At 44.8% G+C, this 25,493-nt stretch overlaps 1 protein-coding gene across 1 annotated transcript in view; it reads right to left on the reverse strand.

The window, feature by feature from the left end:
* The window catches only part of LOC105277451 (signal-induced proliferation-associated 1-like protein 1), a 56,819-nt gene that overhangs the window by 6,544 nt on the left and 24,782 nt on the right, over nucleotides 1–25,493 (reverse strand). The window contains exons 2-5 of the mRNA XM_011335807.3: nucleotides 2,072–2,249; nucleotides 1,312–1,794; nucleotides 947–1,195; nucleotides 175–570 (exon numbers count right to left, since the gene is read on the reverse strand). Of these exons, the coding sequence (XP_011334109.1) occupies nucleotides 175–570; nucleotides 947–1,195; nucleotides 1,312–1,794; nucleotides 2,072–2,240 (1,297 nt within the window). The 5' untranslated portion in view covers nucleotides 2,241–2,249. The remainder of the gene's footprint in view (nucleotides 1–174; nucleotides 571–946; nucleotides 1,196–1,311; nucleotides 1,795–2,071; nucleotides 2,250–25,493) is intronic.

Consider the following 25,493-nt stretch of genomic DNA (forward strand, 5'->3'; position numbering starts at 1 on the left):
GTCGAGTTTCCTGAGCCTTGTTAGCTCACTTGTTAACGGGAGTATTGCAAAAACTTTCTAGCTGTTAAAAACTACGTATCTCCTAATTTGTAATATGTGAATATCGTCCTGATAAGTAAATAAGTGCTTAGTGCAGAAAAGTTCGGGCGAAGTTGCAACGAGAATTTCACGTACCGATGGTGTCCAGGAACTCCAGGAAGGCTGGACCGGCGTGCTGATTGTTGTACATCTCCTCCTCGGTTCTCTGGCCAGATCGGCAATACAGGACACCGACCTTGTATCTACTAGACAATCCTTGTTCGTCCAATCTAGCCAGCGCTTCCTCAGCGGTGGGCGTGCCAAGCCTCAGGCATCCCAGCTGTACTTCCGGCGCGACCAGCTCCAGGAGCTCCCTCGTGGGAGGCCGGCCTTGCGGCCTGATACCGAGAGCATCCTCTGGCACGGAACCGCGCAGCGTCAGTAATTCCGACGTGCGTACGATCACTCGATACTGACTGACATCCTTGCGGATGCTGATGGCCACCGGTCCCAGCTGCTCGTCCATACCGAACCAGTTCTGATGTTCTCGTCCTGCGGCAGAATATTCCGTTTGTTATTATGCGACACTTGTGACGTCCCGAGCGGAAGCGATCAATTCTGCGAGATTTTCATATCTTACGATTTGAGGATTCGCGCTCTAGAAACTATAGATGAAAAGAGTTATCTTTCTCTTGTCGCTATTATTAAATAGATTTATCTTTAATGTCAATATCAATGTTATTATTAATTGCAAGACTTTATTTTTAATTCTGCGAAAGACAGAAATTAATTAAAAAAGGTAAATCACGATATACGCCGCGCGAAATTACAGAGATCAAATGTTTCAGATATTATTTGCGTAACGAGCGAGAATCCTTTGTGTAACGCGACAAAAGGCTTGCGTAAGTCGCCGCGCGTCTTCGCTCACCGAGGAAGTATCGCCGGTAATAGTGGGCCCCCTCGTCGACGCTCTCAATAGGCAGCGGCCGCTTTTGCAGCGGGCAAGTGTGCTTCCACATAGTCTCGCCGGGCGGCGGTTCCAGAACGGAGACCCCGTAGGACAACGACGGCCGATGAATTCCGTTGCCCTGGTAGCAACGGGTGAGACCAACCTCGCGTTCCCCCTCGCCGCCGATCTCGTTGCGGAAGAAGGGACACGGCTCCAACAGATCGTTACCTGAAACCGTCAGCGAAAGTTGAAACTGTTAACTCTTTAAAAAAATAGCAAACTATATCACAAATTATTTCATGAATTATTTTTCATTGAAAACAATCAATTCTCACGAAAAACACCTTTCCCATCGCCGGCGTCCTCCTCGGGTGCCTCGTCGGGGGTGGAAGCTCTCAAGGCGCTAGCGGCGGACGCGCCTGTGGCCGTGTTTCTCCTTCTGGCCAAGAGAATCCCTCTAAGTTTTGCAGCATAGCCCAAATTCGCCGTCAACGACTGGCAATCGTAGTGAGCAAACGCGCGTCTTCGGTGTCGCTCCTCCACGTCAGCTGACACCACCGGACTGGTGCAGGTCTCCTCCATCGCTCGTGGCGGTTTGCTCCAGAGTCTGTTCAGTTTAAGTCGCAGTTTCGGACTGTTGCCGGCACCGGCCGGCCCACAGACCTCGTCGACGTCGAGCGACTGGCCGATCCCGTCCTGCTGGTGAACGCGGCGCAGATAGTCACTAGCGGTGATGGTACCACGCTGCTCCGGCGGTCGAAAGTCTTGCAGCATGGCAAAGAAGTTCTCGCCGGCCGTGATGGATTGTGCCACTACGTCGATGCTTCCTACGCAAGATCGGTTACAAAGTTGAAACACATTTATAACGTCCACGTCGAATCCTTTTGAAGTATTGGCACTCACATCGCGAAATTATGTTATATTATTATAATATAATAAAGAAAAATAATGTTTCTTAATCAGAAAATTAAATTAGAAAAAAATATAACAGATTATCCCGCGTGAAATTATTTTTAGTTTTAAATAAACAGCAGTTTACTGCTTCTGAATTTAGTTCTGTCGATTTTGCGTAATATTTGTTAAATAAGAAGATTTCATTCGTACCGTGAGATCCATATTCCCGTCTGAGAGGCGTCTCTGGTATCCGGGACGCGGGATCCGGACTGTGCGGAAGCTCCAAGCTGGAGTTGGACCTGTGAAGGGCCAATCCACGACCCACGCGGCTCACCGGCCCTCCGCTACCGCCGCCGTTGATTGGCAAACTCGCGATCATCTCTTCATTCTGTTAACACAAGACCATGAAGAAATATGTGAGAACAAGAGTGATATACACGCTTGATGAGGAGATAGCACGAATCTCTAAGGTTTTGTTTTAAATCGCAAACAAATACATCCGCCGTGCACGTCCGTTCGAGAGCGAGAAACCAGAGAGTTGGCTCGCTACGCGGCTCAAGTACAGATAAACTTAAGTGTCTCTAAACAAGCGCAAAGTAGGACGACTAATTAGAATCATCGGGGCTTTCGCAGTTGTTGCGGCTCTCTTGCTCGGCATGCAGACACGTAAATGCGTCTACACGCGCGCGTGCATGACCACACGTACACGTACGCGATCCAGAAGAGTACCCAAGGGTTCTACATGTTCGCACGACGAGTTCATTCATCCTGCGAAGTGGCTCCTCTCGTGTCGTTGGTGACTTTTTTTTCTGTCCTTCCCTCTTAATTAAATTGGCCCTTAATTACGATAGCAAGGCCGACGAGACAGCGAGAGCAAAGAGCGGATTAAAAGTTGCGGAAGAATACTGGTCTTGCTCGTGCTGCGAGGCGTTGCTCGTTCTCTAGGTTCAAAACCGACGTCGCAATTTTAAGTTCTCTGCCATCGAGCGGGATAACAGGATTACCCCGCACTTCAATTCCGAGTAAAAAATTCCTCGCTGTCGTTTCACGAGAATGCAACATGTGAGATAATGAAATTAATTTCTCATATTTAAATAAGCCCATTTTTACATTCGCACATACTTAACGCGTGCATACTTTGCCGTATATTTATTCTGTGCAAGTTCTTCCGTAAATCATTCTCTCTTAAATTTATTTATCATATTGTATACAATGCAAATATATTTTAAATTCCATTCCCACCGAATGCACCAAAATCGTGCTGAGTCCAGCAGAATTGAAAAAGAAGAAGACAATTTTTCCCCATGTGCCTCCCAATTGAACTCTCCGAAGGGAGGTCACGATCACACCGTGAATCTCCCTGCTGGATCCGCTTCTGGCTGGTATTCGGGCTGGCGCCGTCTGGCTCTCCTCTCTCCTTTCCGCAGGATGCAGCGTTAATTACCCCATTCCGGATCCCCGTGCAAAGTGCGCAACGCTCTATTTTTTATTTATTTATCTGATATTGACAATTTTTCTTACTTATCAGGAACTCTCGATTACCTCAAAAGGAAGCGTATATAAGTCATTCAGAATTATTCGATCTTGAAGTTGAGTGTCAACTAACACCTCTTTTTTACGTGCAACTATGATGGTGTTGATCGCTGGAACTCTATTTTTAAATGCTAGAGAATTCTAGAAAGGAAACTGGAACTCTACTCAGAAATGGAATTCTGATGTCAGCGTGCTAACTTCACACACCCCGCGGCTAACGTCAACACGAGGGCGTCCATCAGACACACCTGGCACAAACCGGCGTCCGCGTTTGCTCGACCAGGCCCGAATTAGCCGTGTACCGTTGATCAGTACGCGTCCGGTGAATGGTCGGCCGCATTGTTAACCCTGGGGCCTATGAGTTGCAAGCGCGCCCGAGATCGGCATCGCGTGTCGAACGATCGCTCTGTCGCCGACATCGCATTATTCCAACGACACGCACGGGGTATCCGGGAACAACACGCGTGTGCGTTCCGCACGTCCGGCGGCGGTCGCCAACGGTTCGAGAGTTCGGGTCGCATTATTTAACCCCGACGCGTCCTCAATGCGCTCGGGTATAGGACGACCAGATGTTCGAATATCCAGTGCAAGAACAGACTCTCGAAGCAAACATCTCGAGTATCCTCAGACACGAATCTATTCAAGATACTACAGGACTTCCTACTCCATCATCCGCGATTGAAAATTTATAGGTCTCTGTGTAATTACTGCTTCGTCTCGTAGAGAATTCTACAGAGTTTAGAACGTATCGTCGCTTTTATCGCTCTGTTACTTCGAGAATTAATTTATTATATTTCGCAAACGCAAATCAATTTATAAATGGTTAAAAATGGTATTTATGCACGCACAAATAAAAATAATATTTATTATTATATTTTATAATTTATTATAACGAGAAATGTGTGTGAGATTATTAATATCTCAGCTTCGTTCTCTTCTTACAGATTACACGTGATTAATTTGTTTTCTTTCCTCTTTTTATTAATTTCTTTTCTAAAGTTACTATCTTGGTTGCAAAAAACATATCATGTTAACATGCGTTGCACAGTTCTCGGATAAAATGTTCGAGATAAAATGTGTCACGTTAGTTGGCTTCATGCACGATTGACATGCCAAACTTCGCTCTCAATCTGGCATGGGGTGGTGACGAGTGACGGCGCATCACGAAAAACGGGAGCTCGGAACCCAAAGGTATTCGGCACTGAGAGCGACCATGGTCATCGGGGAACATCGAGGGCCCCGTTGCATTCCGCACATTCCGCCCGTCCCCCTGCTGCACTCGCGTTCGTACTCCTCTCGCCCGTAGTTTCGTATGCACCGGATGCGTGACGACGACTCGACGTCCGCCTAGCCAGGAATGCACGCACATCTCAAATACTAATCTCTAACTGTCATTCCTATGTCAAATCCAGTCGACAGACTTTGAAGTTCACATGATTTTATGCAATTTGCCAAACGTGCGTGATGCACGTAGTATTTCCTCAAAGACTAAAATAACATTTCATTTTAACAAAATATGCGAGAAAGCAACTATTTTTTGATCGATAGTTAAAAAGAGACGCCTTGCACGATTTTATTTCTACCATTTTCAATAAAATAAAAAATAAAAGATAATAAGTATAAATATCAAGTAACCGAGACTCGGCGCTCATTCATCGGAGATACCAGAGTGCGCGAGGCAATAATGACGCTCGCAGGACCACGCGGGCGGTCGTAAAGTACAAAGATGCATCTGCGGATGCACTCCTACCTCCTGCCTGGTTACACGCGCGTGGGTGAAAATGACACCGTGCACATGCAGAAAACAAGTAGCCACGACCTGCATAATGCGGGTCTCTGTCTCAAGGTAACGTGCAAGCACCTTCCCGTGTCTCTTTTATGGGTGAAGCGTCTGAAGCGCGTCTCATGTGGCTCCAGTTGTTCCTTTCAGAGGTTTTTACAGTCGTGCGATCTTGCACCCTTCGCTGAAAATGTGCGGCCCAGAATTGTGGAATGTATACGGTTCAAGATAAAAACGTCTGCACTCCATGCTATATTTTTGTATATTTTTATAGATAATATCACAAAGATATCTTAGACGGTAATTCCATTTAATGATTGGCATTTTTTATTTACGTTTCAAGTTTACCACTGATCGTTACGTTCCTTTTGAGAAGATCTTCACTTGGGACTTGAATTAACTATCAACGGTGCAAGACAAAGCAAGACGAGCAGTTCTTGAAGAGCGCGAAAAAATGAACACGACGAAATCGTGCGATGCGATAGCGCAAGAGAAACTTAAGAACCAATCCCACGGTCAAGCAGAGTTGACTCATCGACCACTCGACTCACCAAGGACAATCGTGTCCGCAAGCTTCGTTGCGCCGGAAGGAAATACTTATATTCGTTGTAAACAGCCGTGCCGCGATTGTATCGCGCGATAATAATTCGAATCGCACTGACTCAATCGCTCGGTTCATCGCCGAGGATACACGTACGTTATGTCCAGCACGTGATGAGCTCAGATATGCAAGTTAACAGTCATAGTATGAAGAATAAGGAAGGCTACGTACAGATATCTCGTAATTTCTTATCACACTTTCCAAAATATCTTCATGATGCAATGAAATGATTTTTGGAGTATATTGATTACGCAAATATCAAAATGCTGAGTCAACAAGTTCGGTTCGATTCTTGCATCAAATCTCACTTTATTGCGTTCAGTAGAAACAACTTATTCATTAATCAAGTAATGACCATTGTTGTCTATTATAAAATATTATTGTCCATGATATAGACATTGCCAATTGTTGCCTATATCACATGCAAACTGATTTGACAAATTTAAAAGCGAATCGAAGTCTTTTCACTGATTTAATAATATATTTACGTCTAACATGTTTCAATTCAATGACAAGATTTATCTCTTGAACCTTAAATGAAAGTGGGATTGAAGAAATTGAAGTTAAAAGCCACGAAATCGCTGATTATACATAATAAACTCATTTGATGCTCCAACTTGACAATAGACGAGACAGAATGAGAATAACAGAGCTGGAACAAGAGAAGCGGTTTACAATTGCGCGCGTGTTGCGTCTTGCAACTCGTTGCGTAACGCTGTGGGATTAAGGTATCCAAGCGATGACTGGACGTTGAGAGTATCGGCATGACGAGCTCGGCATGCTGCATCGGCGTGTGAACGCGCGTAATCAGGGCTTATGCGCTTCGTCTCGCGTCGCGTTGCCTTTGTCCAGCAACAGCTGTTCCGTGTATTTCCCTCACGTGCGATCGGCAGCCTTGTACACGTACATACGTGGTGATTTACGCGATGATACCGGTACTTGGACAACGAGGATCAAGCCACGGGAACGAGGTGGATGCTAATTGTAGAATGAAGGAGCTCACACGCAATCGCAGTGTAGTTTAATATGTTTAAAGCGTACATTTAACGCACTCCGATGTAGAGAGAGAACGATTATTTATTATATTTAATATATTATTTAGATCGTTTCTATTATTATTCAACTATTATTATTATTTACTGTTACTCGTTTGGGAATATATATAAAATATTCTTTAAACAATTGGATAATTATACCGGATGAATATCGTGAAAGTTCTTCCTTTGCCCAAGAATCTCAACTTGAAAAATGTAATTCGATAAAACGTGAAATGCGGCAAGCGTTATGAGATAAAGCAAGTTCATACAATTTACCCCTTTTACGCCGTTAATCGTCGCTCGGGTGCATCGATTGCAGCATCCGCGTGCGCGTTCCATGCACTTTATCCGCGCGAGCGTGATGCTTGCCGGACAGGCTTGCCGACAAAGTCACGGTCGGAGTCAACGAGAGGGAGAACGACAGTCGATGTTACACGTACCAACCACTCCACCGGGAGATAAGGGACCACCTTCAAACTACCGAGAAGCTCTCGATGCCTCGATAACCGGTCGCGGACGGTCGTCATACGACGGGCGAGTGCGGGCGGTCGTCCTGCGGCTGATTACGGCCGCTCGCGCTGCTCAAACGAGCTCCGCCACGTAAAAGGAAGCCCGAGAGCAACAAAAATGGGGAAGCCCGAGGAGGTCCACGGCGGTCGTTTAACGCGAAATCACGCGGAAAGCACGCCTCCCGGCTCCGAACCTTCCACGATCAACAGGACACGCGTGTCCCACTTACCGTCTACTCGTCCTCTCTCTCCTCGGTGAGGTTCTCACGCGCGGCGTGCATTCTAGCACCAGAAAAAGCCGTTCGTCGGCAGGAATTTAATTAAGAGGAAATGCGATCGATCGCGTCGACGTAATCGCCGCGGAATCGGTCGGAATCAGTCTCGCCTGCAGCTTGTACGCGCTTCTTTCCCGGCAAAGCTTTCTTATCGCGCTCGGTGGAGTTCGCGTCGGAGCGAAGTCTCGGCAACACCCGGGTGTATCGGATTCCTACGGTCGGCGATCAGCGAGCGTATCGTTGCGGGATCGCGGGCGGACAGCCCGCTCGTACTCGCGCGACGGAGACGACTTTTCCGCGCCGTACGCGCTGTGGGAACCCTCGCGATGCGTGCAACCGCAGGCGAGCCCGAGTGCGGCTGTGAGTGCGCACGAGTGCGCGACGAGGAGTGTGCGTGCGACCGCGTGTTCTCGCATCATCGCAGGTACGACGCGCAGGTGGATCGCCCGGGCGGATTCTCTGCTCTTGCTCTCGTTTCTCTTTCTTTCTCGGGTCGGATGTCCGCTTCGATAGGTTTCACGGATCGCCCGCCCGTACGCCGTGTTCTACCGAGCAGAACCGCTGAGCATATCCACTGTCATTTTTGTTTCCGAGAGAAGCAGAAGGGAGGGCGCATTGCGAAATTATCGGTTCCGATATATTTTTATCATTGTTGTACTCGAGAAAGCAAGGTCTCCAGTCGCAGAACAGAGAAAGTCCAACCGTAACTCCCTAAGTGCGATTGTTGCGTTGCTGTATTGCTCTCAAGCAAACGCGACCATGAGTTCAAATTATGATAAAATGTAATTTTTAATTATAAAGTTTACAAATTTGACATGCATCTTATGAAATCTCTCTTCATTCTATCATAAATTTCTATTTAACTGGCAAGAAATTTCACAGTTTAGTTAACATGCAAGCATCAGAAAAAAATTATTACCGAGACTAACGCGAAATCTTATCTTCCTCGGAACAAGTTCTCACAGAGGATTGCGTCGCGTTACATTGGGTAACTAAACTAACAACTAGATAAACAGGTATCTCGATGATATAGTGAATAGAAGCGGATCGCTGATCATTGCCCAACGGACGAACCCCTCGTGCAGCCGCGCTGCATTTCCTTTTTCGCATGTAAGCACGTCGGGAACTCATCAGCAATTAATTAATTCACCGTGCAGATTTCTTTTACAGCGTGCGGTGGGAATGCGAGCATCGGCATTCAATGAAGAAATCGCGAGCGACGTCGCGGCGCCGCGACGTTCTTTCACACGTACCTCTCGATAATGCGAGCGAGTGCGCGGTTTATCCTGCAATTTCTTAAGCACCGTGCGCGTGGAACGCGCTGCCGATCATCTGAACTAGTTATGTAAATGCAACCCGGCACATTCTTGACGCGATCTACACGCGTATCGCGACGTCCGTCGCGGTACGCACTCGTAAATTGCACTCTTTGTCCGTGATCCTTAAACACGGATGTCAGATTACGAAGTATCAGTGTTCTCTGGATGATTTGCTCGGAGCTCGCGGCGAGACCGGATCGCGTAAACTCGCATCAATACGCGAGCGTTACGCTGCAAGGCATAAGCTTCGAGAAACACGTGAAGTGTTATCATTTCAATGCGGAAGCGATGACTGCGATTATAATTAAGTTTTCGTGATTCACTTGGAGAATCGGATTATGCCATTTATTATTTCAGCAGCGCAGGAAAAATTCAGCGAAAAGGAAAGACTCGACTTTGGACAACAATCGCGTTTGCTTCAAGTCACCGGATTACGTTATTACAAAAGGGAATAATCGGTGTTCCCGAGAGTGCATTGTTCTTTTTTTCTGATGCGCAACGCGAGAAACTTTCCTCAACCGCCGCAAAAGTAAGCCGCGTAAAATCCGCGCTGATCCTATCCCGCCGTTGTTCTTGGGACCTCGTAAAATTAATGCAACACAAAGTTCTTAAAGCGAAAACAGATTAAGCCAGGGAAGGCGAACATCATGGAAAGTGCAGTGCATTTTTCACGAGGTTGCGCGAGATAAAAATGCACGATGTACCCGTTCTTTTACGATGCTGCTATCGGGCGCGCACACACGCGCGATAACGCGCGACTTTTATTGGCCGACAAGAGTTATCGCTGCCATGTGATGAGCCGGCGTACTTAACTGAAAAGAGAGAGAGAGAGAGAACAGAGTTTTTCGGTGTTCCGATATTGAATCTCCTGGCACATATAATACAAAAAGTTCTAAAATAATCAAAATGTGTTATCTCGATACGTGTATGGCGATAAGAATTACCTTCTGATCAGTGTTGGAAGATAGATATATTGCTGCACTCTATTATGATGTGATTCAAAACTAACATCAGCTTTTTAAGAAATTGCCTTAGTTTCTTGAGTCTCCAACATTTTCTTTCTTTTCACGAGAGCTTCGTCGCTTCTCGGTTGTTTAGAATGCAAAAGTTAAGCAAGGAGGTTTTCCATAATTACTTGGATTTTTATCACGGTGGGAGAAGACCATTCGCGCATTTTTTCCGAGAACACCTCGAGCGTGAACGCACTATCCGCATAAAGACCCACCGTATGCAATATTGCTTTACTCCTTTCTGAGTTCGCGGGACTAACATGGCGGATTTATAACGGCCATTACCGTGGAAAACGCCGTGTTTTCCGCCGGGTTTCCGCCCGTTGATTGCGCATCCGCGCCTCCTTATATGCGTTTAGGAAAGTCATTATTTTTTAATTACTCCGCGCTATTGAATAAACGGACAATGTTGTGCACTTAACGAGCCAGCAATTCAGTAAGTTTACACTTGCCATAAGCAGCAATTCATGAAATTTTCTCTGCGTATAATTCCGTTGATTATTCACCTTCACCATTTTCGTATAACTGCATATGCATACATACCCACGAGAGATTTTCAGCGCGATGGATGGTGGCTCTTTAGCCACCCCGTACAGCAATTTCGCGAGGCAATTACTCCGAGTGGCATGTGTCCGGCGTGATGGCCAAAACTTGATACACACATTGCAAAAAGATCGACCGCAACGCGCGCTGCCGGGCTGCTGCTGCCAGCGGCGCGAATCCCCAGCGAGTTTCTGGCGGGAAAGAAATTCCTAGCTCGGCGAACATTAATTTCGCGGCTGGTTTTTGCCGGCACGACGCGCGCGCTGCCTTTCTCCGTCGATGTAATAACCGTTAATATCCCGATACGCCCGGAAAACGTGTTTTTTCCAGAAACACCAGCCGCTACACGCGCAGCAGCGTGGAGCGCAGACCGATCTCGCGCTTTCCTCTCGAGCGGCGGCCACGCGAGCGCGAAACCTTGGCCGGGGAAGCGACGACGACGGCCGACGAGCAAGCAATATTCTGTTATCGCGACGAGGAACTCCCGGGACTGGATTATCGCGGATGAGAACGCGAATGGACGTTAATTGTTTCCCGGCGCGAATAAATGCGCGAACGGCCGCGCTTGCACTTCCCGTCGGCGAGAGAGCGAAGATTATCGCGGCGAGATCGCGCGCGAGTAGTAAGTAGGCGGTAGGCGCCAACGAAACAAGCGAGGGAGCTTTTTTAATTGTGACATCGAAGCTCTCATCAGTCTCGGGTTACTTCGGGTGAGCTTCGGTCGAACAATGCGACCACAGTTTTCCAGGAGGTCGCCGATCTCTCGTGCGTGGATTTATCGGTTTCTGTTTCTTCGGAAGAATAACATGCCTGGTATTTGCGATAAAGCGCGAGTCAATTAATTAGACCTAATTATTTGATTGATGAGGATATACTCGGTGTATGCGGTGACGTAACGTACGCGATGTGAAGTATGATCTTTTTATCAGTGCCGAGCAGCTCCGAGGCAGCGATAAACTATATATAGATGCGTTCCCGTGATTATAATTATCTTTATTAAGATATAATTGCATCTCCGTGGGAGGATATATCCCCGAAGAGTCTAAATAAAACTGAAGAAATTATGTGTTAAGTTATATTTAAATACCTAACGATGAAGTATGTTTTACAGCTACGTGATAATGTTGCTGTAAGAGATCCGCTTGTTACATGGAAAATGTTACGTACACGGAGAATAATTCATACATAAAACATGTGCGATAACAAATTACAAAGTTATTATAGCAGCTGCTGAGAGTTTATGTTGCGGGCGCAGCTGATTACAAAATCGTATTTCTCCTCTCCCATTTATCCGTCCCGCGGCTGTAATAACTCGTACGTTCGCAACGCAATCTTTCTGCGATGCGAGCGCATCGGAGCGGAGCGTCCGGCCGCGGATTAATTGGCGTAATGCGATTCAAATTAATCCAATTAAAAATTATAATTCTCCCATTGTGCACCGTGAAACATGCAAAGCGGAATTATGTTGCGGTGCAAATACGCTCGGTACCGCGTTATAATGAACGCGCGGGAGGAAGCGGAACGTGTATCGCGTGCGTCTGGGCGTCGACGGAATTCCTCGCGGATGGGTGCACGAGCCGGGATTTTTCTTGGACGCTGCATGTGATCTGACTTCCCTTCTGCTTGTTTTAAGGTACACGTTATACTTGCGAACACGTCGACCTGGATTTTTCACGATCAATGCATTTGCCAGATTAAATTTGTGTTTTATATCAATCAAGATCTCCCTTTAATTCTAGTATCCAATACATCCAGATCATTCCAATGACAAAGAATATTATTCTCACACAGGGAATTTCTCAATGGGAATATCTTATCTGGTGCAGATATTTCAAGAGTCATATGCTATCGCAAACGCAGAAATCACTGAACGACTAATGAATAAAATGATAAAATCACAAGAGATGTTATCTACGTGTTCGTTATCAACCATTAACCCGCGACGGCAATCGGCATATCGATCTCCCTTCACTGCACTTAATAATGAGAATTATTTCACATGTGGTAAATATTTGTATTTTGACCTAAATCTGCTTCAAGTCGTTTCTTCATCGATGGTATGTAATCATCACGAAAGAGCAGGTATCAGTATGACGCTTAGAGCAAAAAATAAGGAAGTTTAATTTTATTTCTATGTCAATTATTAATTCTTTTTACCATTATTTCAGCATCAAAAGTGACTCTTGTCTGTCATTCATCATCAGGTATTCGCTGTAACAGCGCTGTAACGGAATGCATTAAACATTACCGTGTTACTCGCGGATGCGAGGAAAAATCGAATATCGAAATGTAATATCGATGTAATATATCGATGCATGATTCAATATAGAGAATCGGAAATGGAGCGGCTCGCACCAACAGCGACTGGTTCCAGAAATCAGTTCGACATGGCACGCATACGTGCGTGTTGGTGCGTGCGAATTCAAGGACGCCGGCACGTTTCGCATACCTGCTAATTATGCTGGACCCGTCGCATAACGACTCATCTCCCGAGAGGATACTTGGAACAATCCTCGTCGACAGCGACGGAGGACGAAGAATCCGCGAATTCGAAACGATCGCGAAATCGGCGATCCCCTCGCGCAGCGAATACTGCCTATTGCTCTCTACTGCATTCTGCATTCCACGTTCGATTGCCTGATCTGTAAGCTGTTGCAGTACATAGTTTTCAGTTATGTACAAAGCGACCCGAGCCGATTGGAAAATACCTAGTTAGCACGGAAAGAAAAGTAGAGCGCCGAGAGAAATCACAGAAGCATCCCAACAAATTTTCTGCGGATACATTATCCTATATCAGACATATACATATACTATTTTAAACTTAATAATTCCTTCCATATTTTTATAAGCTGCGTTCTTACATATCGTCGGGAGTTGAAATCACGAGATCACGGAATCGTAATAGAATAATAAATGTTTCTAATATTCCCAAAGAGGCAAGATGTAGGTGTATTAAATCGTGCGATCCAGCCACAATGATAGCCATAAAGTCAGTGGCGCATCAAACGCGTTTCTCTTTCGTAAAAAGAGAGGAGATCGCGCTCGGCTGCAGCGGTTAATGATTATTGTAGACGATAAAAGCCGCACGGGAGGAGGGCGTACATAACGATCATAATGACGAATGCGCTGTTTATCGGCAAAGAGCATTTCGAAGTAGCGTTCTCCCGACGATAAATCCGGTACATCATTCTGACGCGCGGGGGAAGACAATTAATTGCACGCCCACCAACCCTTCCTCCGCGCTATCTCGCACCCTTACCCGAGATGCCTTCCCTTTGCCGAGAAGCGAATTTAATATCTCGCAGCGGGATGCGAATCATGTGAGCAAACTCAGTCTGTGTGTGTATGTGTATGCTCTAATGGCATTATCCAACAGAATAGTCACTCTCGCAGATCTATCACTTATTTCTGCCGGCGAATTACATCGTCAAAATCGTTATCGCATACCGGCGCGAAGACCATATCCCTCTGACATGCAGTCGCGGATAAATCGGGTTAATAACGCGACGTCTATCTGGTGTACACATTTCCGAATTAATCACCGTTAATTCCTCGCCCGCGCGCGCGCTCGAGTAATGCGCGACGCATAATTAGCCACGCAATTAGGTGCGTCTAATTTTCTCAGAGTGTAATCACATCGCGCCGTTAATCGTCCACGTGCGCACTCGTTCGGTGCACATTGCGCGTTCTCCTCCCCGAATGTTTAACGACGTTTAATTAATCAACCACGAAACAACCCGCAGACGTCAATGACGTTGCTCGCGCGGTGGATTGGCGACGCGCGAACTAGCGCGAACTCGACCAGACCTCGAATTAAAGCTGCTTTAATTCCCGTTTGTATGTCCGGCGTCAATTAATGGCGAGGGACAGATGTGGCGCGCATCCTCTCGCCACTTGGTTTCCACGAAGCGTCTCTAATCGTCCGAGCTGCGCGATGGAAAAAGGGATCTAGGACGACGAACCCGACCGGTTGTCCCAATGGTCGTCGGCCGCGTTACGTCCCATAATGGGCGAAGCTGAGCCGCTTGTTTTCCAACGTGACGATCCCACATCGGTACACAGAAAAACATTACACCCGGTCGCGCTCGGGGATTTTATGCTTTCTCGAACGATCCTGCGAGACACCCTCCTCGCTGCGTTAAGCCCGGTATGCACGCCAAGTCCGGTCCAACTCCTCGTTAAGAAGCGATATAACGAGAAAGAGAAAGAGAACGAAGGAGTCAACACTTTGTACGTGTTAGATATTTTTTGGGGACTCTCGACGCTAAGGAGAATAATTATTTTTCGCTTGTGTAAACCTACAAATGTTACATCCATCTATTATTCTTTAACTTTGTTCTAATTTTCAAGGCTCTAGGTGAGTGAAAGAAACTCATCGTCAATTTCGAAAGAATACAGATTAGAAAAGCAAAACATATTATCTGATTTAATTTTAACTAATGTTTACAGAAATTGCTATATAATTTATATGAAATGAGTATTCACAGGTATTGCACATATTTGTTATCTTAATTTCAAATGGCACACATTGCGTGGCGTGCCAACTTGTGAAACAAGAAAGATTGCATCAGCATTAGCAGCAAGTGCTGTTACGCTATGAGCAGAAGAGGTTTGAGAGCCAGTACGCTAGAAAGAGGGAACAGCCGAGCGAAACTACTTGCACCGTTGTTGAAGCAACAGATCGCAGGGCGTTCGCACGTTTTAACTCGACAATGCACGACGATAAGTTAACGGTATATTGACGTATCGAGCAACCGTACGTAGGTACAACGAGCGCGCAAGACCATCAATCACGGGCTCTGTTTTGACGACGACGAGCAACAAGAAGAGGGCGAGGACTGAGAAGGAGGAGGAAGAGGAGGTTCACGGGGCCAGATGTAATCGAGATCATCATCCTTCACGAAAAAAAGGAAGACGAGAAGGCAAAAGGGGAGTCACTCCGGACCGTCACGCGGTTACATCACGTGGAGCATCGGCCCCTCAACCCTTTCTCTACTCGGCTCGCGGACACATGCGAAATTTTCTTGTTAGCGTTTGCAAAGAACATAATCTTTCCTTTTCTCCTTTTTTCCTCGTTTTCCTGCTGCACGTCAGCTGTGCTGGCGTCTCTGAAAATACGCGAGCTAGAAAGGGGTTGAAAATGATACAATCTCAGATCACAAAGAGTGAAATCTCAGCGAGATATTAAACGAAATGGTAGAAAATCTATTCTGATATCGGTCGATTGACACGAACGAATAAACAATTTCATCAGTCTATGAATAACGCGATCGGTACTTATGCGTTCGATTGATTTTACGATGACTCAAACGAATGTTCATTCTTCGATGGCTTTGTAATTACCGATTGCGTGGTGAGTCGATATTAAAATTCCTGTTGCGATTATACACGTGAAATGCAGACGTAGAATCGAATTAAACCGTTGCAGTAGCTGACCACGACACTCGGCAGCCGTTTATTATCTCCGCTTGATACATAGCGATACTTTACTACCAACACACGACGGATATTTCACGGCCTCGCAATGGGATATCTTGGAAGCTGCTACAGGTCGGACGAGATATTACGATATACAGGATGTATTAAACTTCGCTCTACAGGTGTCTCGAGACTGAAATCAATTCTCGACTAACGAAACTCTGCAACGTTAACTTCACCCTCTGAACATCAAAGTAACGACTGTCTGTTAAACTTCCGGAACGGCATGCGCCGTTTTTCAGCGAAATGCACGAGAATATTATACGGTTCGCCGGGCAGATTCTCGAATTGGCGACAAACTGCAATCGGGGAATCGAATCGCAATCGAATCGCGCGCACACGCAGTTATCAATAATCAATGCCGCTGCGAAACGCGTTTTTTCGATAGCGTTTTACGACGCGACGCGGATTGCGGATGGGCGAGGAGGATAGGCGAAGGAAAAGAGAAAAGAGGGAAAAACTCGCGCGGTTATGAAAATTTCATTTGCAAGTCTAATGTCGGGCGGCTGCACGCGTTCCGCCTCCGATGACCGTCGCATTCCGCGCGCGGTTCGGTAAGGTTTCAGGAATGTACCCTCTCAATTCAGGACAATCGGCCAGGAATGCGAGGACCGTCGGCGTCGTCGGTTCCGGATCGTCGAGAGAGGCATGAGGAGGTTGGGCTCCGGGCGTGTGGAATCTCTCTCTCTCTCTCTCGCTCAATCTCGTCTTCTCGGCTTCGCCGACAGTGAGTCATCCATGGGACCCATGCATAGCGTTTGCGTCGCGTTGCACGGCGGGCCTTAAACCCTCGAGAGCACGGTGCATCATACTCGACGCGCTATTGATATGCGGTTTCCGGAGATTTCTCGAGGCAGTCTCATCGACGAACGTCGAATCGAGCGTAACGCACACGCGTACGGTACGGGAATGTTTCAGAACACGTAATTCTGATTTTAACGACGAATTAATTTTGCATTTGAGTCCGGAAACAATTTTTCTTTAGGAAAATGTGAATTATTGTTGGTATGAATAATAATAATATTGATATTGATTATTAATATTGATTAGAATAATTTGGCAAGACGTTTCAGAACTCCATAGCATCTCCATAGATTTGTTCGTTGGGATATTATAATCACGTAATATGTAAAATTTAAATAATATTAGGTTTTTCCTGTATAAATGTCTCCTAATCGTACCTCGGAATTCTTCGCGGATTGAAATTTGTTGTTAGTAGTCAACGAGTCGTTTTGCGGCAAATACATTTCCTCGTCATCGCTGCCAGTCTTTCCCTTCTTCTGCTTTTTCGGCGATGGTGGCAGGCACGTCATCGCATCCAAAATACTACGAATCACTCTCTTTGACATCGTGCACTATTGTGATATGATCGATCAGTTACTCTTCTGACAGTTACTCTTTCGAGGGTCATGATCGAACTGAGCGAGAATACAAAGAGGACCTGTGATTAACAATAGCGTCGCGCGAATCCGTCGTGTGGAGCGCGAACATGTACCGACACGTTCGGAGACGTGTCTTGCAGAGGAAAAAGAAGGGAAGAGCTGGCTTCGGGTAACGAAGAGGTATCAGAATATTTATGATCCCCCCTCGACGTCACTGTGACGTTAATCTCGATTCATTAATCGAAGTGATATCTCGAATTTTTCATTAGAATTACCTTTTGCAGTTACGCGTTGTCATTTACACTGAAAGTAACATATTATTGAAATAACATGCGAGAAATTATTGTAACAACTACATTACAAGTAGATAATTCTTCGATAATATAATTTTATATACACACAAATGTTATCTATATATATATATAAGCCAAATATTTTATATAATAATTTTACGTAACAATTAAAATCGTTCCGTTTCAATGTGTAACTAATATATATATATATATATATATATAAATCGAGGACGGAAAAACGGGCATTTTTTGCGGTGGTTCTTTATATTAGAGGATTAAGTACATTTTTGTAACACGACATATCCAAAACATATATATATATATATGTCGCAAGCGAGTCGCACAGGAGAGCGCGATCCTGAACACGCTTAGATAACAATTTTTGGAGAAATTAAGTTTTTTTATATTTTATATCCGCCATATTGGATCCGCCATCTTGCATTTTTGAAATCTGACATCAGATTCGTAATCAGCAACTCAAAGAACACATAGGTACTACGTTTCGAAAAAAGTCAACCAAAATTCATGCTATACAGTGTCGATAGTGTCATACTTTCTCAGTAGGTGGTAACCACTTTGACCCTCTATATCTCTGAAACCAATCACATGCTCATCGTAAAATTTTTCTGTGATTAATGTCTCATCATGAGCTATCATTTGGCATAAAATTCATTTGAAAAATCGAGGACGGAAAAACGGGCATTTTTTGCACTCTTTTTGCGGTGTTCTTTGTATCTAACATTTGAGCATAGTATTTTTAACGTAATCGATTATAAACTGAAATAATATTAATATCAATCGCTGTAACTACAGCACGAGCAGATAAAAAAGTATGAGTAAATGTCCAATCTTTGCTTTAGCGTGATACTGTATCAGTTCTTGCAAACTATCATTGATTTCGGAGTACATGTTCCAGCGCACGTGATACACATATAAAGATACGCTATCTCATATTAAATTTTTAAGTAAACCGATCGTCGCTATCAATGACACTCATTTTGACGATCTTCACCACGATTGCCATCGATCAAAAATATCAAGCGCGAATCCGATCCACTTTCAGTTAAAATTGCAGATCTATTTCGTCGAAACAAAAACAGAAGCCTTTGAGACAGTTTGCATAAAGAACGTTATTCGTAAGGAACAACAAGAACGCGTGTCAAACCAATCGGAGCATTGCTTCGCGCGAACAAATGTCTCTTGTCACTTCGCAAGCCTCGTCGAGTTTACAGCTAATTACTTATCGCGCGCACTTCCACGGCTGGACTTGCAACGCGACCTTGTTTGCGGATTGAGTTACGCACTCCCTCGTTCTCGCCTCTGAAAAGGCTCTTATTTATGCTTTCAGCCACGGTGGGAGACAGAGAGCGAAAGCGGAGCGAGAACTGTCGAGACGTGACACATCTGCAAAACAGCAATTGCTTATAAATGCAACCCTTTCGATACAACGGAGCGAGCAAAAAGCGAACGATCGACACGACGACGCAATGGGAGACATAATCTGAAGGCAGCTGACTCTACGCATGTGCGTATGTGTGTGCAAAGTTGATCCAGCCAACGCAACGGACTCATTTACTTTTTTCATGAGCGTTTAAAGCCGCATTTGAAACGGATGTCCTTTATACAGCTGAGTTTATGCTGCTCTGAATAATTATGGCTTATTGCAGCGAGCTAGTCTTGATTAATTGCAATCCCGTATGCAATTAATGTCAGATCAGTGTACTTTGTATTTCTTGACGGGTGAAACGAGGCACGATTAGCAACGACTGTTGACACACGAAAGGATCTCATTGCATGTGGACGTATACGTATGACGAGCTATAAATTTATATTCGGTTAAAGTGCAATTTTTTATGAATAAAATTGTATTTTTTTCTTGACCGAGATAAGCTCGTCTTACCATCTTCCTATGTAATTTATATAAATCTATTTTAGAAAACAATATTGGCAATATGAAATTTCAAAAATAAACGAAATTAACAATTATTCTATAAATTGCTAGATTCTTTTAATAACGAGGAATCTGTTTGAAAGTCAGCTGCATTTTCGACAGCGTGAAGATCTGGAAAAATACACCTTTCGGTTCCGATCATTCCGAAAGAATAGATCGTAAAAATGGGACCGGTGGCTTTTCCGGTGTTTACGAGTGCGAATTCAAAGGCTCGTAACATGCAAGGGTGACGGGTAAACGGGTTTTTCGCTCGAGAAACGCCTGGCGAAATTGTGAGAAACACCCACGAAGAAAACGCGCGAATGGAACTCGCGGAAGCCGCACCGAGTTGGAATGCGTTTTCACAACCGCACGATAAAAGAAACCCGCGATAAAGATTCTACGGAGAACGCTGCTTTTAGTCGCAGCGTGTTATACTTTCCGCGCCCACAATACAATGAGTCTATAAAGAGAAAAGAAGGAGCGAGAAGTAAAAAGAAAAACAGATTGCAAGGAAGGAAAGACGCAACTGGGGAGAACCGACCTCTCGTTTCCCTGAAAATGACGAAACGCACATTTTCGGATCTTAACGAGGCTCACTGCAATATAAGTTGCCGACATGACAAATGTCGTAGCTCTGTTATTTCCTGTCATTATACTCCGTAATCGTGCATCGTTTTCAGATGTCATCACAACGAGTGACAAAAGTTGTGCAAAACGCTTGCACCGACGACGCTTTTATTCCGATGCACTTGCGTGGCACCGGTCGACTATGTAATCCATTTACGGAATCGGATGTTACAATGCGAGCAAATCTCGGCGGATTCTCTATGGAAACACACGTTAGCAGGCGATTCTTGAGGGAGTAATAATCACACGGGATGATTTGCACCAGAGCTCGTAAGCAACTCAGGCAGGAGATTGCGTCGTGAGAAAATTCCTCGAAAGAATTCCGCAACTTTCATATCTCTAGTGTGCTCCGATAAAGTCTATCAAGAATTGCAATTGTCTGAAGAGTGACTGTATCGTGATACGTAATATTTTCATCAAAAGACAGATAAAAATCTTATGTATTTCGATTTTTTGTGGAATGTGAGATATTATCGTTCTATCAAGTGTGTATTAATCACATTCTAATCAGATATGCTACGTATAAAAATTTTATATTTCCGGTTTATAAATTATATTATGACAAGGAAAAATGTATATGGAAAAGATAATTTTCAAGTGTAATAAGTAAGGATCATCTTAAATCAATTCTTCTCGCCTCCTAAAATAATTATTTTTTTGCTATTTTGACTTTCTCCAAGAATGGAATTCGCTTTTTTCATTAAGATTCAACTAGATAAAGGCACGCATAAAAGTCACGAAGCACCATATTACGTATTAAATACTTAATACGTGCCCCTTGAAACGCTTTTACAAAACAGCATATCATTTTGCTAATAACAACTTCCACGGATGTCGCTTCGGAGTTATGATCATAGCAACAAGGGAGAGGACGAATAAGAGTACCATTATCCTCGCATCTTATTTCGTTAATTACTGACTGCGTTTCTTGGTATGCAGGTGTATACGAAGACAATGAGGTCGTTGACTCGATACCGTCGCTCTTGCGTAATAAGTCTTTTACCTACGTGACCTACGCACGCACAGGGGTATCACCCGCTCTGGGAGGCATTCGCCGCGTTCTCGAATGTATCAAGAACAGGGGTCGGCGTAATTTAATTGTTGATTTAATCACAGCGACTGCCGTGCTGCTAAATTGCTTTTACGCCATAGTGCTCAGTGGTCACGTAATAATTAAATATGCGCACGAACTTATTGTTCTCTCTCTCTCTTTTTTCCTTTCTTTTCATATTGTGAGATTATATGGAACCTCGTGAGGCTACAAAATGCTTGAAATTTTCAATGTTACCGCATCTAAATTATTATCCTTAAACGGAAGCGGTTACGTAACCGGACATACGTACGCTTCAGAATTCTACACACACTTTAGGGAATTTAGATTTTTTGTCAAGTTCTCTAATGTGCCCGGAAGATTTTCAAGAGGCGTTTCACCTTGGAGCCCTCGCTCGCACACCGCTATTTAGGCTGAAATGGGAACCCGCGATAACATCGACGGAATTTCCAATGCTCGCTGAAGGTGCTATCGGGTGTGATGATAAACGAGAAACGTTGTGGAGCCATATACGACGGTAATGCGCCTGTCATCCTATTGAATAGCAAGTAAATGCGTTCCAAGACGAATGCAGACAAAAGTGTATTTCGAACTCGCAGAGTCTTCCCTAATTCGACATGCGGATGCGCGTACTATTTGAGCACACAGAAACGTTACATAAAGTTACTTTTTTTCCGCGAACGACTATTACGCCGCTTATTAACTTTCTCCATTTAACCGTTCAAAATGTTCGAGGGGAAAGAAATGAACTTCCTTTCAGAAGGCGAGCGTAAGTACCGGTAATTTTGCAAAATTCATGACGGATAACTGAATTTTATGAAGTAATTTGATTTTTATAGAGTTAAAGTATGCCTAATACTCGTAGTTAAACGCGAACATATTTCATCGGTGGATTGTAAAGATCCAATATGCGAGTTTATATTTTTGAAATAAATTAATAGAGTAATATAAGTCCTCAAAGCATACTTAAGTAATTTTTGATTAAAAAATCCTTTCAACAAAATAATGTTTGTCGTACGGTGAACTCTTTTGTCACGGACACTATTGTTAGATAATTTACATCACGCTGTGAAATTTCTAGAGCCTGTCTCCGTGATTGCAGCAGCGCAAACATGTCAGAACCGATAATTTCGCGCGCGCATCCGTCCGCTTCTCAGGTGCGGAATTATTCGAACATTTGCAGAATGGTAGAGCGCAGTCTGTCGTCCGTGACGCAGCATGCGAACGTTTCGCATCCGTCAGCATTTATCGACGCAAATTTATGATAGCGTGATGCCTGCAAAAAAATCGCGGGATCGTTGCACTAGCAGAAAGAGGCTGCGGCAGGAAGAAAGAGAAAGAGAGAGGAGGAGAGAAATTTGTAGTACCGTAAAACGGAATTGTTATACGGCGCCTAGATCGCCGTGAGCGTAATTCACAGAACACGACGTTACTGCACGAGGATTTCTCTCTCTTTTATAGCATATTTCTCCTCCGTGATCTCGTCACGAAAATCTTACGCAAACCTTCGGGAAACCATGCACAATCACGTTGCGCTTCCGTTCCTGAATTTATCAATAAATTTAAATAACGAGATAAGAATGATATTCGACGCGTGAAGTTTAATGCGCTCACGTGCGCGTCCACGAATACGATAACGAAATGAAAATGAATACCAAAAAAGAATCCGGAGCGTACTGCCATGGTGCTTTGCCCACGTCAGACTACACCGCTGTAACGTTATGGTGTTTGCCCGGTGCTCGGCAGATAAGCCGGGACCAGATAAAAGATACGGCACGTCCGACCAGTCTGTTACTCACTCGCCGCTCGAGTAATACTCGAGTAATATGGCCGAGTAATACCGCCGCTTATGGTCTTGCTCGCATCTAACTCGGCTTCCTTGTTTAATCTGATCCTCGTATGTGAAGACCGCACAGATTTACGTTGAATGCTCTCTATTCAAGTCACTTTTCACGTTTCACTAAATTACACCAAGCTAAGCGGCAGTGTAATTCGAGGTCCACAATAAAAGTACAAGCAAAGACAGATGGTTAAATCATAACAATGTTGAGCCAAACGCGTGATTCAAAATGATCTCACCGAGTTTGATCAAAGATGATATTATTTTTCTGCTTTACATGGGAATTTCATGGTGAAAAATTAAAAATCCTGAAATTTTTTGCGTCTGACCGAGCATGATTCTACCGAGAAACCATGGGTGACGAATAAGATCGTTCGTTCGGGGGCCCCATGCGGCCGCGTACCGTTAGCGATCGTACAGGGGCCAAAATGAAATTAAGAGCGGGCGATTACGGGAGATAATGACTCGGGCGGTGTAAGTGGCGTTTCGCCGCGGGGCGGGCAGATTTTTTTGATGGCGAGCCTTCTTCTCTCTCTCTTCCTCCTTCTTCTCGTACGATCCCGCGCATCCCGCCATCGTTTGTTCATCCGTTCCCCTGAAACGCCCTCCGAAACGCGAAACCCCGTGTACGGGATCGTTACGTGGAAACAATCAGCTCGTAACTGGACCTAACTCGCACCCGAAGCTTCGAAAGAACGCGACCCATTCTCCCGCCCTATTCTCGACCCTCCTCGATGATCCCTGAAAAAATTCAGTGGTCCCCGATGAAACCTCGATTTTATCGGGCGCAAAAAACTCCGCCCGTGCTCGATTTATCGCTAAACAGGATGAAAATGGAATTGACGGATTCGATAACTCCTAAAGAGCTGACCAGCGTTATACCATTGAAAATACTGCGAAGATATAGACGCAAATACGGGCGCAATTTATCCAGCTGACACGATAAAATTGTCAAGCAAATAAATAGTAACAATAGATACAGATCGATGGAAAACGCAAGGATGTGTCTCTCGTCTGCTTGTTCGTGAACGAAAATCGGTCCAACGCGTTCGACGATAGCGGTTTTAATTAAAACGAGAACGACAGATGTCGACGACCGCCGCGTAATATTAGCATATTCATTAACGAACGCGCCCGAGCGCGGTGAGAAAGAATGAGCGCATATGTCGATCGTAACGTACGCGAATATTTGCGTGTTCCCTACATGTGCTCGTCTCTCTTTCTCTCTCACTTCTGTCAGATCTTCCTTTCGGTTTCATTCCAAATGGACGGGTCTTTGTTCGGATTCAGACAGAGCGGAACTGACGCGATTATTTTACGACTTTACGCACGACCCCCTTTGTACACACCCCCTTCCTACCCGCTTTGTACACAGTGTATCCCACAGTATCGAAAGTTTACTGCAAAGCATACCATAGCAGTAATATCGGAAAGGTAAAACTGGAAGCGGAAATAGAAGTTGACTGCTACGCGCTCGAAAGTTTGGTAATTATTATCTAGAATTATATTCTAATTTATTATATAAATTATATAAAAACTATAAATATATATAATTATAGAAAATGTATGTGCGTTCAAATAACGGCGTGTCTTTCAATCGATATAATCGATTTAATATATTCCGTAGATTCCGAAGGAGATTGAACATTTACGCGATGAACGGAAGACGAAACTACATCCGGGATTTTTGCTTCCCTTGGATCAGAGCAGCCTTCCAACAGCTGCCACGTCGATCCGATCCTCGCGCAATCCGAGATGACGTTGCGAACGCGTGCGATTCTGTCGCCTGAATCTCGGTGAAACTCAAAATTCTCTATTTGTCAGCGGATGAGCGGTCGGACAGAAGTAACGGGTGTTGGCCGTCGTAAAATTCGCCGATGTGGGGATCGGTAATGTCTCGAAAGGCGTCGGGAGCTGTGTTTGTGCTGCCGGCGAGACGGTGCACGACGCACGTGTGCAAGCCAGGCGTGTTTATTTCGAGGAGTAAGGGACCGGTCCCGTACTCTACGTGGCCTGTTGAACGGACCACCGCAGCCGCGGCGACTCTGTAATACGTTGTTTTTAACGGTCGAACTATAAATACGACCCGGGGGCCGGGTGCACGAGCAACCGCGGCGCGAGTCCTTGCCCTCGGTGATGCCGAAAGGCTGGCTACGCGAGAAACCCCGGGATTATTCGACTCGTAAAAGCGATTCCGAAGTATCCGATCGACGATACTTACATCAAGAGTGAGAGGGTCGAACGACTGTTACGATTATCTTTTAAATTAATCGATTGATCGATCAAATCTGGAACCGAATTTATCATAAGTCTTTCCTCTTGTCAGGTAAGTAATTGATACACTTTCGAATATTATTTATCAGATAATCTTTTAATGTATTTATATAAAATATTATCAAACGGCTGGAGGTGACTTTTAAC

The sequence above is a fragment of the Ooceraea biroi genome, chromosome 3 (genome assembly GCF_003672135.1).
Source record: "Ooceraea biroi isolate clonal line C1 chromosome 3, Obir_v5.4, whole genome shotgun sequence".
NCBI classification, from domain to species: Eukaryota; Metazoa; Arthropoda; class Insecta; order Hymenoptera; family Formicidae; genus Ooceraea; species Ooceraea biroi.